The sequence below is a fragment of the Coptis chinensis genome, chromosome 5, assembly GCF_015680905.1.
Source record: "Coptis chinensis isolate HL-2020 chromosome 5, ASM1568090v1, whole genome shotgun sequence".
NCBI lineage: Eukaryota > Viridiplantae > Streptophyta > Magnoliopsida > Ranunculales > Ranunculaceae > Coptis > Coptis chinensis.
In genome coordinates this window covers 53,590,857-53,605,161 of record NC_141460.1, presented here as the reverse complement: position 1 = coordinate 53,605,161, position 14,305 = coordinate 53,590,857, and the positions used below count along the sequence as shown (strand labels likewise).

At 35.8% G+C, this 14,305-nt stretch overlaps 1 protein-coding gene and 1 pseudogene across 2 annotated transcripts; one reads left to right on the top strand and one right to left on the bottom strand.

Moving 5' to 3' along the window:
• The first annotated feature begins 7,358 nt into the window (after positions 1 to 7,358).
• LOC147497937 (uncharacterized) lies at positions 7,359 to 7,685 on the top strand. The gene has a single exon (XM_086563062.1). It carries the CDS (start codon positions 7,359 to 7,361, stop codon positions 7,683 to 7,685), a length of 327 nt encoding a protein of 108 aa, XP_086419188.1.
• Positions 7,686 to 8,235: 550 nt separating this feature from the next.
• On the bottom strand, positions 8,236 to 14,193 carry LOC147497936 (cytochrome P450 CYP72A616-like; annotated as a pseudogene). Its single transcript, XR_015196899.1, has 4 exons — positions 13,959 to 14,193; positions 12,825 to 13,069; positions 9,018 to 9,409; positions 8,236 to 8,808 (listed from the first exon to the last, which is right to left on the bottom strand). The product of XR_015196899.1 is annotated as a cytochrome P450 CYP72A616-like (transcript).
• Positions 14,194 to 14,305: the final 112 nt, after the last annotated feature.

Below are 14,305 nucleotides of genomic sequence, written 5' to 3'. Positions count from 1 at the left end.
TAGCTCCACATGAAAATGTTTTTGCCGACTCCCATTACGCTACTTTTGGTGATTCTAATAACTCTAAAATAGGAAAATAGATTCATACCATTGTCTACGCTGAAAGATATGATTTATTGGTACGGTAGTTTAAGGTTTTTTGAGCCTCGATACGTTACGCAGACCTCACAAACTGCGTACAAAGCCAATGATCCATATTTTAGTTATTAAATGTCACCTTAAAAATAATCCAGGTGAATGATATTCTTGAGGAGCACCATTGTTTGGTAGCGATGGAAGGGTTCTTGCAATGCTTAGCTACTACTATAAAAATGATGCTTTTGGGGTTCATCTGGACATTTTACGACCATTCATAGGAAATCATATCCTCTTACTTTAAAAGCAAGTGAAGGTGGATAATGTGGAAGAAAAATGCTATTTTGGTTTGCCCATAAAACAATTCTCACTACTTAAAATTCAACACTCCCTAGGTCTTAACCATGGAGCTCTGATACTAATTGTTGCGACTAAATGCGGAAGTATGTCAACAACACAAGATTAACCACAAAGGTGTGACCTTTATACCAAAACAAATGCTCCAACAATAACCCAAACACAACCCAATTAACAATATCAACTACCAAAGTATAAAATGAGTAAATATAAGAGAAAATGCAAAGAACACACACCACAATGACAAAAGGATTTAATGTGTAGTGGCTAGGCGTTGATGCCTACGTCCACACAGTGCATGACAAGATTGATAGTTTCACTTGATAAACAAGAAGATTACAAGAGGAGCTCTCAATCACTTACAAAGAAAGTTTTGTTTTTTGTTTTTGTTTTTATTTTTGTTTTTGTTTTTATTTTTATTTGTTTATTTGTTTTTTTTAATAATATTTTATTTAGCAGGTACAACTTACGGGCTGATATGTCAATATAAATGTCATCCTAGCTTAAATGTTATGTCACATCTTATGACATATTTTGGCAGATTACTAAAAAAAACTCTCGTTTGGCGGTATAGTGACAAACATTAATATTGTTGCATATGTCACAATAAGTTACATATCTCTGCTGATGGTATTGGTTACCTCATGGTGAGAGACAACCCCAACAAATGTATTCAAATTCCACAAATACAATACTGCTAAGTACCTAATACTGTAAAATTAACACCTCAATAATACTTTTCTTAGGTCAACTATATGTGTAATAATATGGAATAATCATAGTTTTCATGCTTTTACAAGTTTGGCCACTTTAGTCGTGATATTTCAGCAAAACCAGTATTTTAACATGGAAATACGGTCGAAATATGGTTTGGAGATAAATACCTTCTATCTGTACACTATATGATAGCCGGGGTCTTTAGGGAGCCACACTTCTCAACCAAATAGTGTATATCTAATCTCTATATTTTAAGATTTTAGAACCACCTCCCTTAATTATTCTAATAAGTTTCTTTCTTTTTAAACAATTTGCAAAAAACTCCCTCACTTTACTAAAATTAGAATTAGCTTCATATTATTTAAAATAATTTAGAAAACCTCATTCACGTCACTGAAATTATATTAAACCCCTCTTAATATTTTTATATTATTTTTTAGATTAGAACTAGAATTCAAAAAATCATACTATCCGAGAGATGTTAGAGTGACAAAAATTATACTATCCGAGAGATGTTAGAGCGGTAGGTTTAAAGACTTGAAAAAACACCGATGCGTAGCATGGTTTGCATACTTGTTTAGTTTAAGAGAGAATAGAACCTCAAAGTTATTGAAACCCCAACCCCCTTAAAAAAGGACCAACTTAAGCACACAAGCTGAGTCAAAACAAGTCGTGGCCTGGGTCAAACCAAGTCAACACTACAAAAAAATTAACGAAACTTGAAAGTTTTAAAGATCGCATCGTTATTGTACTAGAAATTAGCTTAGGATATAAAAAAGTATTTGAATTCGCACCACAAACTTTGATTCCTGGTTTAGTTCAAACAAGATAGGTAAAAGCTTAGCACTCATCAAAGAAAGAGAACAAAAGAAACTATTTATAATTGTATACAATGTAGGTATTAGAAGCGGGAAGATTTAAGCGATAGGGTAATTTGGAGTCCAAATAGCACTATAAAAAAATGGTAATTAATACGGTCTAAAATTAGGATTATATGTGTTAATATATTTAGAACTATAAATCAAATTTAGTAGCGAATTAGGTTTCTTGAGGGTGAAGTTTCCATGTATAGTTTATAAATTGTTGTAACTTCCCCACGAAAGAGAGTTTGTTGGTGATTAAAATACATTGATTTTAGAGTTGTGAACTCTTTTATTCCAAGTTGGTTGATGAAGTGAGAATACTCTCTGTACCAATCAACAACTTTCTGTCTATCTATCAAAGTTTTATTGTCCCAAAGGGTTCTTTATTGGCAAGCAAATGTAGGAGCAACAGTGAACACTCAAATATTAACAGAAATGTTGAAACTATTAACGGTTCTAAAGGTGGCAGATGGAAAGCTACTCTTAACTACTACAAAGCTAATACTAAAGGTATACATTTTTTTTGATACCCAACCCAATGTTCTAAATTGTGAATTTATGATTCTTGTTATTGTTATTAGATCAATTAGTAGCGAATCCGCCAGAGTTTCCATGGGATTTGATGGAAATTTCACTACAAGAGTAAATACTACTTTATTATTTGTAATCAGCGAATTGTACTTAAAGTTGATACATTGGTTCAAATGATCATGGAAAAGTTACAGTCTTATAGATCTCGCATTTCCGTTAATTTCGGAGCAAACTTCTTCTCGTCATGCTGTTGTCTTGTATCCTTATAAAGTTTCTTATGTGTAGGGGATCACAATATCAACTTGGTGATTTCCAATTGAGGATTGGGAAAGTTGTTGCAACTAATGCAGATAGTTTGAGGGGCATTGTTTTGGAGGTAATGCTCAGCACATTACGTTATCTCTTCTTAGTTAGTATATTGTATGAAATGCAAACTATTAAATCATACATAAATCTATATAGGTTCCAGAAAACTGCACTGCGACTGATAACTCATTGCGTGCCACATTATTTGGGAACTGCTGTCATGCTTGAATATAAATTATCTTAATACTGTTGCAATGCCTAGATTTGAGGCTATGGATCTCTTAATACTTGAAAATGAATGCATGACACATATTCCCTTCTACCCTCTTTTGGTAGATGGAATATCTTCCGATTTCTTCAGTAGAAAAATCCATACAAATTATGGAAGAGTTTCTTGATGTGTGGCAAGAAATTGTCTCAAAGAGGTCATTGCCTGGTCGTTTAATGCATATCGAACCGAACTTTGCAGAGTATGGTCTTGCATATCACTACACTCGACAGCACACTGTGGTTCAGTACGCAACGGTCAGAACTCATCTATTACAATCCAATGTGAGATATTAGAAGATTGAATTATAGAATGGCTTCAGGTTACCAAGGTTATTCTTCTTCTTATAGTACTAGTTATACTTGCTTTTAAGTTAGAACTGGTTGCTAATGTTACCTTGTGCTTTGGATGAATCTTATATCTTTGTCTTACCAAAGTGGGGCCAACTCTTAAATGAATATTGTTTTCCCTAAAAAAGAAGCCGTGTAGGTGATCTTAACCATATGTTTACTGTAAACCTTGGTGTTATTAGTGATATGGTTTGAGTATCAATTCCAAATTCTAGGTTCTTTTATTAGTCTCAGTACATCTCGTGTCTGCTTTGTAATCCGGCTTTTAGATGAATGAACTGTCTTGGTTGTTGGTACAAAGCACAACCTATCTCTCCACCTGGTACTAGGTCAAGAGTGCAGGTTTAGAACAAATCTCACCCCTCCAATTAATGAAGATCATCTTTTGGAATGTGAGAGGTATTAGTGTAAAGATAGTACTATTTCAAGAATTAAAGGATTTTTGCAAAAATTTAATCCTGAATTTCTTTGTATAACTGAACCAAAGGTGAGACCCTGTAGTGATACAGTCTTGACTTTAGGTCTTGTTGCTTAGATTACCAGTTTTTCCATAATGACACAAGTCTCAGAAAAGGGAACTTATGGGTTTTGTGGCGAAGAGGGATCAATGTAAGCCTGATACATGCGTCTCCCCAGCAAGTATCGGTGCTAGTAGAGGATTGTGTGGTGACCGTAGTCCATGTAGCTAGCTTAATGGTGAATAGAAGAATATTTGGAGTGAACTTGAGACTTTCAAGCCTGATTCACCTTGGTTGGTGATTGGGGATTTCAATACGGTCTTGTAGAATGATGAGAAAAAAGCTGGTCTTCCTTCGAGAAGAAGTGCTACTGCAGATTTTTTGAATTGGTTTAACGTCTGTGATTTGCAGCAAAGTGACCATGTAGGTTTGAATTATACATGGTGTAATAATCAACATGGACATAATAGAATACTTGCTAGATTGGACAGAGATTTCTACAATCAAGCATGGATTCAGAAGTTTGAAGGGTGGAGATACAAAGTAGGTACAAGGGAAGGTTCAGATCATGCCCCCATGCTGGGGGTTGCGATACACATTCCTAAGCCCTACAATGTACCTTTTAGATTCAATCAAGCCTGGACTGAACATCGAGACTTCATGGACTTCATGAGAATTAGTTGGCCTCATTATGTTGAGGGTACCCCTATCTTCAGATTTCGTAAGAAACTAAAAATGATGAAAGAGGCTCTTAAGACGTGGAATGTTAATGTTTTTGGTGATATTGAGCAGGGGGTTATTAAGGCTCAGGCAATTTTAGAACTACCCCAAGCTGATGCGGATTCTGATCACTTAAATGAACTGTATGTAACTGAAATGGAAGAAAAAGAGGAGAGCTTGTTGCAAGCTATGAAGACAAAGAGTTCTTTTTGGAAGATGAAAAGCAAGGTATCTTGGTTAAATGATAATGAGAAAAATTCTGCGTACTTTCACAGGATTTGCCAAATCAAACAAACAAAGTCCTTTATTATGGAGTTAAAGACAGAAAATGATGTATTGCTGCAAAGACAAGAAGATATTTCTCAGTATATTATACAATACTATGCCGAGAAATTCAGTTTTAAAGAGGTCGACATGGATGCTTAACTCCTCAATTTAATTCCAAATAAAGTAACCGATGCAGGTAATAATATGCTTAGTGCAGTTCCCTCGGACGCTGAAATTTTGTTAGCAGTAGCAGAGATGAATGTTGCTAGTTCACCAGGCCTTGATGGGTATAATGGCCACTTTTATGTTAAGTGTTGGGATTTGATCAAGAGATGTGAATTCAGCAATCAAATCTTTCTTTAGGGAAGGAATAATTCCAAAATGGGGCTAATGCAAGCTTCATCACACTGGTGCCAAAGGATAAAAGTGCAAGTAAGTTGTCTTATTATAGACTTATTTGAATGAGCAATTTTCACATTAAAATCTTCTCAAAAATTATGTAGCAAAGACTCAATACTATTATTGAGGATTTGGTGTAAAAGGAGCAAAGTGGTTTCATTAAAGGCATATATTCTCAAGCCAATATTGGTTTCGCGTCGAAAATGGTGAATGAATTGGATACAAAGAGATATGGAGGTAGCATCGCGATCAAAGTTGATATTACCCAGGCTTATGATACCATGAGCTGGAATTTCTTATTGGAGGTGTTGAAGAGGTTTGGGTTCTCAGATCACTGGAACAAGCTTGTTCATGCACTCCTAAGCTCAGCTAGACTCTCAATTTTGCTCAATGGAGGCCCCATAGGCTATATTACACCGGAGAGAGGCTTGAGGCAGGGTGATCCTTTATCACCACTCTTTTTTTCTCTACCTGAAGACACTCTCAGCAGAGGGCTTAATACTTTGAGGGTAACAGGGTTAACTAAACCTTAACTGTTGTCAAAGGCATGGCCAGTCCCACCCATCTTCTCTATGCTCTGATGATGTGATCATTTTTAAAAAAGGGGATGCAAGGAGTGTGAGAAATATTACGGACTTATTGGAGAGATACCAAGCATCTTTTGGACAGTCAGTGAACACTAACAAGAGTAGAATGTTTGTCGGAGGCATGTATATGATTAGAAGGCAGAACTTACTGCAAATCCTAAGCATTCAAGTGGGTGTTTTTCCTGAAAAGTATCTGGAGGTGCCTTTGATTAAGGGCAGGGTAACTAGAGCAGTCTTGACTCCATTACTTGATAGGATTAAGAAGAGAATTACAGGTAGGAGGGGGAAGTTACTTTCTTTTCAAGGAAGAAGAGTTCTCATCAATTATGTTCTCTCGAGCATCCCAGTTTACAATATGGGTGTTTACAAATGACCAAGTAGCATAATTAAATAGGCAGAATGCATTATGAGAAATTTCTTGTGGACTGGCAACCTTGCCACAAAGAAGCTTGTTACAGTATCATGGGAAAAAGTTTGTAAGCCACAAGAAGAAGGAGGTCTCGGAATTAGAAGACTTAAAGAACTAAACATAGATTTTTTAGTGAAGTTGGTATGACATACTTTACAAAGAGGATGACTATGCTAAATTCATGAAGTTAAAGTTTTTTACTAGAGATGGAGAGCTCATTGATTATTACACTAAATCTACAATCTGGTCTGGTGTTAAATGGGTGTTACTTGAAGTGACTAGTAATTCTCGGTGGCTTCTTGGTACGGGGGACATATTTGATTTATGGAGAGATGTGTGGATTGGAGAGCAGTCAATCAAACAAAAGCTCCAGTTGTTGCCACAACATTTAAAAGGGTGTAGATCCAAAGTTAGTCAAATTATCATTAACGGTGAATGGGCAATCCCCTTTGATTTCAGGTAATTAATGCTATATGCAGGGGTACAATATGAATCAACTACCTACCATGGTAGGGGAGGACCATGATATTTGGAAGCCAGATATGAAGGGGATTTTCTCCGTCAAGTCTGCTTTTGAAACCATTAGAAGAAAAAATGCAACTACATGGTGGAGCAAGAAAGTGTGGTGCAAATGGATTCATCCAAAGATAGCAGGTACTGGCTGGAAACTAGTGAGAAATTGTGCTGCTACTAATGAAGGGCTGCAAAAGAGAGGATTTACAATTGCTTCAAGGTGTTATAGGGGTTGTGAGGTATCCAAGACATTACAACATATATTGTGGGAATGCAAGGACTCTAAACTCTTGTGGGAATGGGCGGCAAGTCAGTTTTGTTTTAATACATCTTTCAACATGTCAGATGCTCTTAAAGTGAATAAAGGACATAGTCCTCTTATCAAGCAACTATGGGATGCAGCAGTATTAGTTGGTATGGTGATTAACTGGAAGCAGAGAAATAAATGGCTTTTTAGGACAAGAAGATCACTCTAACCCAATGCAAATGTCAGATAAGAAGTCATATTTAGAACTCTTTTTGGATGACTATTGGTTACATGAATAGAGGAGCTCATGATTCTCAGATTCTTAAGAATTGGGGGTTACCGGATAAGCTTGGAAGGGCACCAATATTCAAGGACTGTAAATGGTATCCCTTGGATGGGGATGTTATTAAAATGAATGTGGATGGTGCTTCGCAAGGAAACCCAGGTGCTTCAGGTTATGGAGTTGTGTTTAGGGATAGTAGGTGTCACTTTGTTGCTGTGGTATGCAGACACATAGACCTTGCCACAAATTATATAGCTGAATGCTTGGCTATACTTGAAGGTGCAGAATATGCTGTTCAAAGGCGGTTCAAAGGAATTGGAAGAAGTTATGGTTGAATTGGATTTGGCGGCTGCAATCCATGCTTTTGGGAGCTCACAACTTCCATAGGGGATGAAGCAAAGATGGGATAAATGTAAGGAGAAGCTAGAGTACTGCAAGATAACACCTACATGGAGGGAATACAACTTCTCCGCAGACAAAGTGGCCAAATATGCAGTAGACTTACAGACAAATGAACAACTAGTTTTTGATGTAAAACCACCATGGATTACCACATTGGAGGTTCCGCAACAAGTTTACTTTAGATTTGTCTAAAAATCCTAGTAGTGCTACTATTACAGTGGACTATAGGATACACATGTACCTTCTCCTCTTTCTGTTTTTACTCTTATTAATACAATATTTGCTTACTTGGAAAAAAAAAAATTGTCTTGGTTGTTGGTCAACTGTGCAGCATATTAAGGGCAATGTGCATATGACATATGTTTTGTTAAAGTTTCTGGAGCTGATAAACAATAAAGCTATCAGCCACCATGTTCTTTTTGTATGTGAATAGATATAGGAATACAGTTATTCTCTTGAGTAAAAGGGTAGAAGGCACCCATATCCTAAGCTGTGACATATTTATGTCTTCTTTATTATAAATAACTGAACAACTTAAAACAAATCAACTGATTGACCAAGTATAACTCTGTGATTCAAATCACATTATTCTTGCATAATATTGCTGTGTTGCTACAACAATCTTGGGATACTCATTACAGACGGTGTAGTATGATTTGAGCTCCGTGTTGTGGCTGAAGAGTGATGATGGTATAAAGGGAATGAGCATATGAGGGTGAGAGCTGAAATGCAAAGTGTTGCAGAATCATAGCTAGTGCCACCTTTGCTTCTATCATAGCAAAGTTCTGCCCTATGCAGATCCTTGGTTCCCATCCTAATGGAAAGTATGCTACATGATCTTTTGATGCCTTTGCAATTCCTTCTGAGAATCTCTCTGGTCTGAATTCATCTGCATCATCACCCCATACTTCATGATCATGATTAATAAGAAGTGTTGGGAGAATGGACCCCAGTTGGGAGGGAGAATTCTCCAATTTTTATTTCCGTGGATGTGTATCGAAACTGATGGGTCACAGAAGGATATAACCTTAGGACTTCATGTAGAATCATATTAACCTGCAGTGGAAGTTGGTATGTCAGTCACAATGGCGTACGAATAAAACAATTTTACACTTTTAAAAGACCAAAGAACGACTAATTAGTAGATGAGTATTTGATGACACATTATTGTGTTAACTTTCTCATCTCAAGTTCTTTTCTATTACAAGTCATCAAATAGGCTAGTGATATCCCTATAAATTGCATATTGAAGGAGAAATACTCACAATCTTTAAATGGTTTAGATTTTTTCGAATTTGGGCATGTCTTTCCCAAGATACCGTGAAAAACCTCTCCCCTCACCTTCTCTTGCCAGCTTGGATGCATTGGTAAGACAATCATTGTCCATATTAGCCAGGTTGAACTTGTTTCTTGGCCAGCAAAGTAGAACAACTTGCATTCCTCTATCACCTCATCAATTGTCATCCCATTAACTTTTGGATCAATTGCTTCTATGGAGTACTGGTTATTAGATTGTAAAAGCATGCCTATCAAGTCATCACCGCTTGTATCTCCATTTCTTATTGCCTGTACTTTCCTTCCAATTAGATTTCTTAGTTTTGCTTTGATCTCTTTGTCCAGATTCGTTCTTCTCCTGTTTTTCTTTGTGAGAATAAATCTACAAAAGAAAAGGTTGAAATGGTTAGAAACTGTATGTCACACCCCAAATTTTCATAAAATTAAAATAGGAAATTATCTAAGATATAATTATTTCAATCGTCACCCTATTCTATCTTCTGAAAACCCAGGATGAAACAAAACCCTAATAACCCTGTTATCAAATACGATATAAAAACACTGAAATCAAATGAAAGCAAAAGGAACAACTCTTTATTCACAAATAAAAATATTACCATCATTTCAACTTGGAAGACAAGTTAGTTCCGTTTTCTCTCAAAACGGCATATAGTTTTTTCCCAAGTAAGATTTCAAACCCAATATACATTTACAAGAAACTCATATAACAGTACTCATAATTCCCATTTTCCAAATTAACTCACAATATAAATGTCACTTACCTTCCACTTATTAAATGCACATATGATAACTTATTTAAATATGAGTTTGACACATTTTACCTTTACATGCCAGCACGTCGTCTTAGAGTAGGATATTTACGTCCCTGCATACAAAATTAGCGGATCCTACCCTCCTGCAAAAACAGAGTTAGACATCACAATACAAAGATTTATCTCAATCAATCAAATTTCCATTCATAATCAAAACCTCATTTAAGACATTTAAGTCTAATTGATACCACATGGTTCGTCCCGCATATTAGGAAATACCACTTATCATTACACTAATAGGTCATTCATGACACATTCAATGAATACCTTGGGTCATTCCTGTCACATTCAAAGAATACCTATCATAACACCAACAAGTCATTCATGATACATTCAATGAATACTTTGGGTCATTTCCGCCATATTCAAGAAATACCCATCATAACACCAACAGATCATTCATGACACATTCAATGAATACCTTTTTAAACAACTACTATCACGTACCCAATTTAATACTAACATTGTACACATAGTTATCAGTAAAACTAATATATAATATATAATATGGTGGCTGCACCTTTACATAAGGCTGCCTACATATCCAATCTTTCAAGATTAGAATCAAGCCTTACGTAGCTCTTAACCAATAAATATCAATATCCTTGTATGTACCTTAAAGGAAAACAACGATTTATACTATATAGAATCACATACAATAAATTTCAAATATTCCCACAATCACATACGTAAAGTTTCATACCCAGAGATACACTATGAACCTTTAAATCCAAAAACTCACAAATGGATATTTCTCTACTTTTGATTTAAAAAAAAACGATCTTATGAACCATGTCGGTTCCAAATAAAACAACAGTCTAAAAATAGACTACAAACACTATATAAAACACCTAAGAAAAATTTAAGAAACTCTTAGTTCATTACTAGACATATTTCCCAAAATAAGTTCATGCACATAAAGGATAACACGGTAGGTTTTCTAGCCAGCTTGTCAATGCTATAGTTTTTCCTATATTCATCTAAATGACATGTAACTTAATTATTTAGAAACTAGGGTATGTAGACATACTTTTTCATGTAGAACTCGAAGTCCAAACCTCAGCCCATCTAAAAGAAAATTTAGATTGAAAACGGTAAAAATCCTAATTTCAACAAATTTAGATTTCTGACGAACTATCTTCCAAATGACACAACTCTTTCCACAGGTATCCAAATACATTAAGGCTTTTTGTGTTGAAAAGCTAACACACAGAAATTACTTTTTTATGTTTTACAAAAATACTCAGTCTCATTCTAAGTATACGAAAACTAAGTTAGAACATAGTGCACAGAAACTGATTTCTGACGCACTATTTTTTGTCAGTCAAACTTCCAGACATCATATCTACCTCCACAGACCTTGAAATATGACGAGACCAATTGAGTTAGAAACAAGACTCTCAGAACTTACTCTTTCATGTTTTATAAAAATTCTAACTCTCACCCTAACTATTTTAAAACTAGACTTGAACACAGTGTGCGTAAAACTGAATTCGATTAATTTTTTTCATGATGACTGAATCTTAGTCCCACGACATATACCGTAAGTTAGGAAATTTCGCTTTCAAACTTTTGAATTAATTGGTGATAATCAGTACATATCCCTATACACACCACAAATCACATAACGGTATCGATTTTGATCAATAATCAAAAAGATTTTGAGGAAGAATATTTCAATTATTTCCATGTCTAACATTTGGTTTGTTGTTACTTTGTAATATTAGTAACATTTTGGTCTAACATGTTTCATGTTTAATATATACACACATAGGAGCAGAAGTAATATTCAAATCCTTCAAGCTATAGGAACATAAGCATAACTCATTTATATAAGTCTGTTTAAGCTACATTAAACTCTGAATCTCCAACTTTAACCCAAGTACTGTGCAAATAATGATAGCAATAGTGATTGAATAATTTGTACTTGAGGTATCCTGCTCACTGTATTGAATGATGTTGTGGTCAAGACTCATGAGCCACAACATCTGCAGCAATAAGTATTGACATGTCTATGAACTATATATAGTTTAATAAAGATGGTTGAGTGAGCTTTTGATGATAGATTACACATGATAAAAAAATGATTACAAATCAGAGATACCTGAAAATCCCCTGCTCTTAGAACTCTTGTCCCACATAAAGCACGTTTGCTGTTGCCTTTGTAAGATAGAGATCTAGTTTTGGCTCAGAGACAGAACCCTTAGAGACTTAAGCGAGGTTACACCCTGCCAGCTAAGGCTTTCATCGGCTATATCATTTGCATTTAGCAAAAGCTTCTGGAGCAAACTCAAGGATTCAATTTTAGCGTGTACCTCCTGATTAGAGTTTTTTTTTTGCTACTATCCAATAACCTCACAGATGACCCACAAGCCCAAACTTCATCAGGTATGACCTTCAATTGAGAATCTGATAAAGCAATAACCCCGATAAGCTTCCACCGTTCCGTTTGCATTTTATCAACATTCACTACAACCTTATCTTGCACCGCGGGATCACCATCTACCAACGCCGGCTTTCTCAAATTCGACAGTGTTGATCTTTCTTTAGTAATAACCCATCCTATTTATTCCATGAAAAATTCCTTTTCTCTCACGTAACCTTTTTTTTTAAATCCCCCAAGGAAAGGAAAGGGATTCGGTGGTTATAACCCCATATCCATCTCCCTACCCGTGTTTTTCTAATTCACTATTTATCCCCCCTTTTTTTTTTCTAATTAAAGCCCACTTAAGCCCATGTCCAAATCATAGTAGTAAAAGAAAATAAAATTTATGCTATAAATATTTATTTATTTAAATAAAAAAATAGGGTTGTTATACTGTATTAATCGGTCATGTAATGGTTTTCTAATTAGAAAAAAAAATTGAATGTTTGTGTGGTCAACATGTATGAGAGCTTGTGTGAGCAAGCATTTGAGCTTGGGGAAATGAAGTAGCCATAATTCAAAGAGAATTGAGAATGTACCTAAAACCTGGCATGTAAACAGATTTAAAAGCTTCAAGGACCAGTACATCTTGCTCCTTTTGAAGTTGAAGGATCCTCTTGCCTTCTTCGTAGTTACTTCCAAAGGCAGTCCATGAGATTACATCAGAGCTGAAAGTTTGGATATCTGGCCATACATCTAATTGGTGAGATCCTTGAGGACTTACCATCTTCTTCCATTTCTCAATCAACTTGCTACAACTGGTCGAGAATGCGGGCATCATCCCCTGTTATCGAGAAATTCATGATTAGATGACACGAAACCTAGAGGTGCGGAAATTTCAATCATAGTTTTGGTTATATTTTTGTCTGCAAAAGAAACTTTCTTTAGCTTGGAAAATATGAAATACAATGTGGTATTAAGTTGTACTCTTGAACTTATTATCTTTAATTCTTTACAGGATCGTTGCTGATAGAGAATAGAGGGGTAGAGCGGCGCACGCCCTGGTGTCTCAGTAGTCTTTTATTTCTAGTGTTTTAAGTTAACGGGCGCACGCCCTTGGTTTAGTCTGTCAGAAAAAGCGTACGCCCTATGGGCTTTTTTGATGTCGGTCTTTGTTTTCAGTCGGTGGACTTAGATCACCGCCAGTCTTTGTTTTAGGTTTAGGACTCCTATTTAATGTCTCTTGAGGGTTTGTAAAAGACACTTTTGGTTAATTTATTTTATTCGATAGAGATTGATTATTTTAGATTGTTTGAGAGCATAACTGCATCAGTTGCCCAGAAGGCACACTTAGTTTCACTCGATAATAGATGATTGCACTCATTGACAAGGTTACATCTTGAACTAGTAAATTGTCACAGGGATTTACCAGTTTCAGGGTCAATATTTTCTTCGAACAGGAGCGCTCATTGTATCTCTACTAATTCTCTGTACTACCACTCAATCTGTCTATCTTGAGTGGCAGTGTCTCTGGGCAGTAGCACTACGTTGCAGGTTGAGAAAGTCCCTATACCTAACCATACCTAGTTTACTTCTTTCTTGAATAATGGGGGAAGTTTTATCTGATTAGTCTGTTCTTTTATGCAATCTTGCAGTTAGTATCAGGACTCAGGAGGACGTAGATATACAAAAGTCTGCATTAAAATGAGTAGATATGGATGGACGGAACAAACCTTCAGTTTTTCAATATGAAAAGCAGGGGTAACTATTTTTCTGTGTTCGAACTTCGAACCATTTCTCTCCTTCCATAGTTGAGAGTCCCATAGTTAGAAGCTTATGTGGGTTCTCTGGTGGTTTTTGAACTTTGCCAAACTTTTCTGATAGGATATCCTTCACTAGTTCTAGATCCTTAATGATCAGAGTAGGAGTCGTTCCTAGCCAAAAGAGAGTGATCTTCCCTGTCAAGTATCAAACTATCAAATGCAACTGATATATAATGAGAATTGAGAAAGCATATCGGAATAGTATGAACTTTCAAAATCTCAATTCCTAAAGCTGTCTAAGAAGAACAAAAGAACAT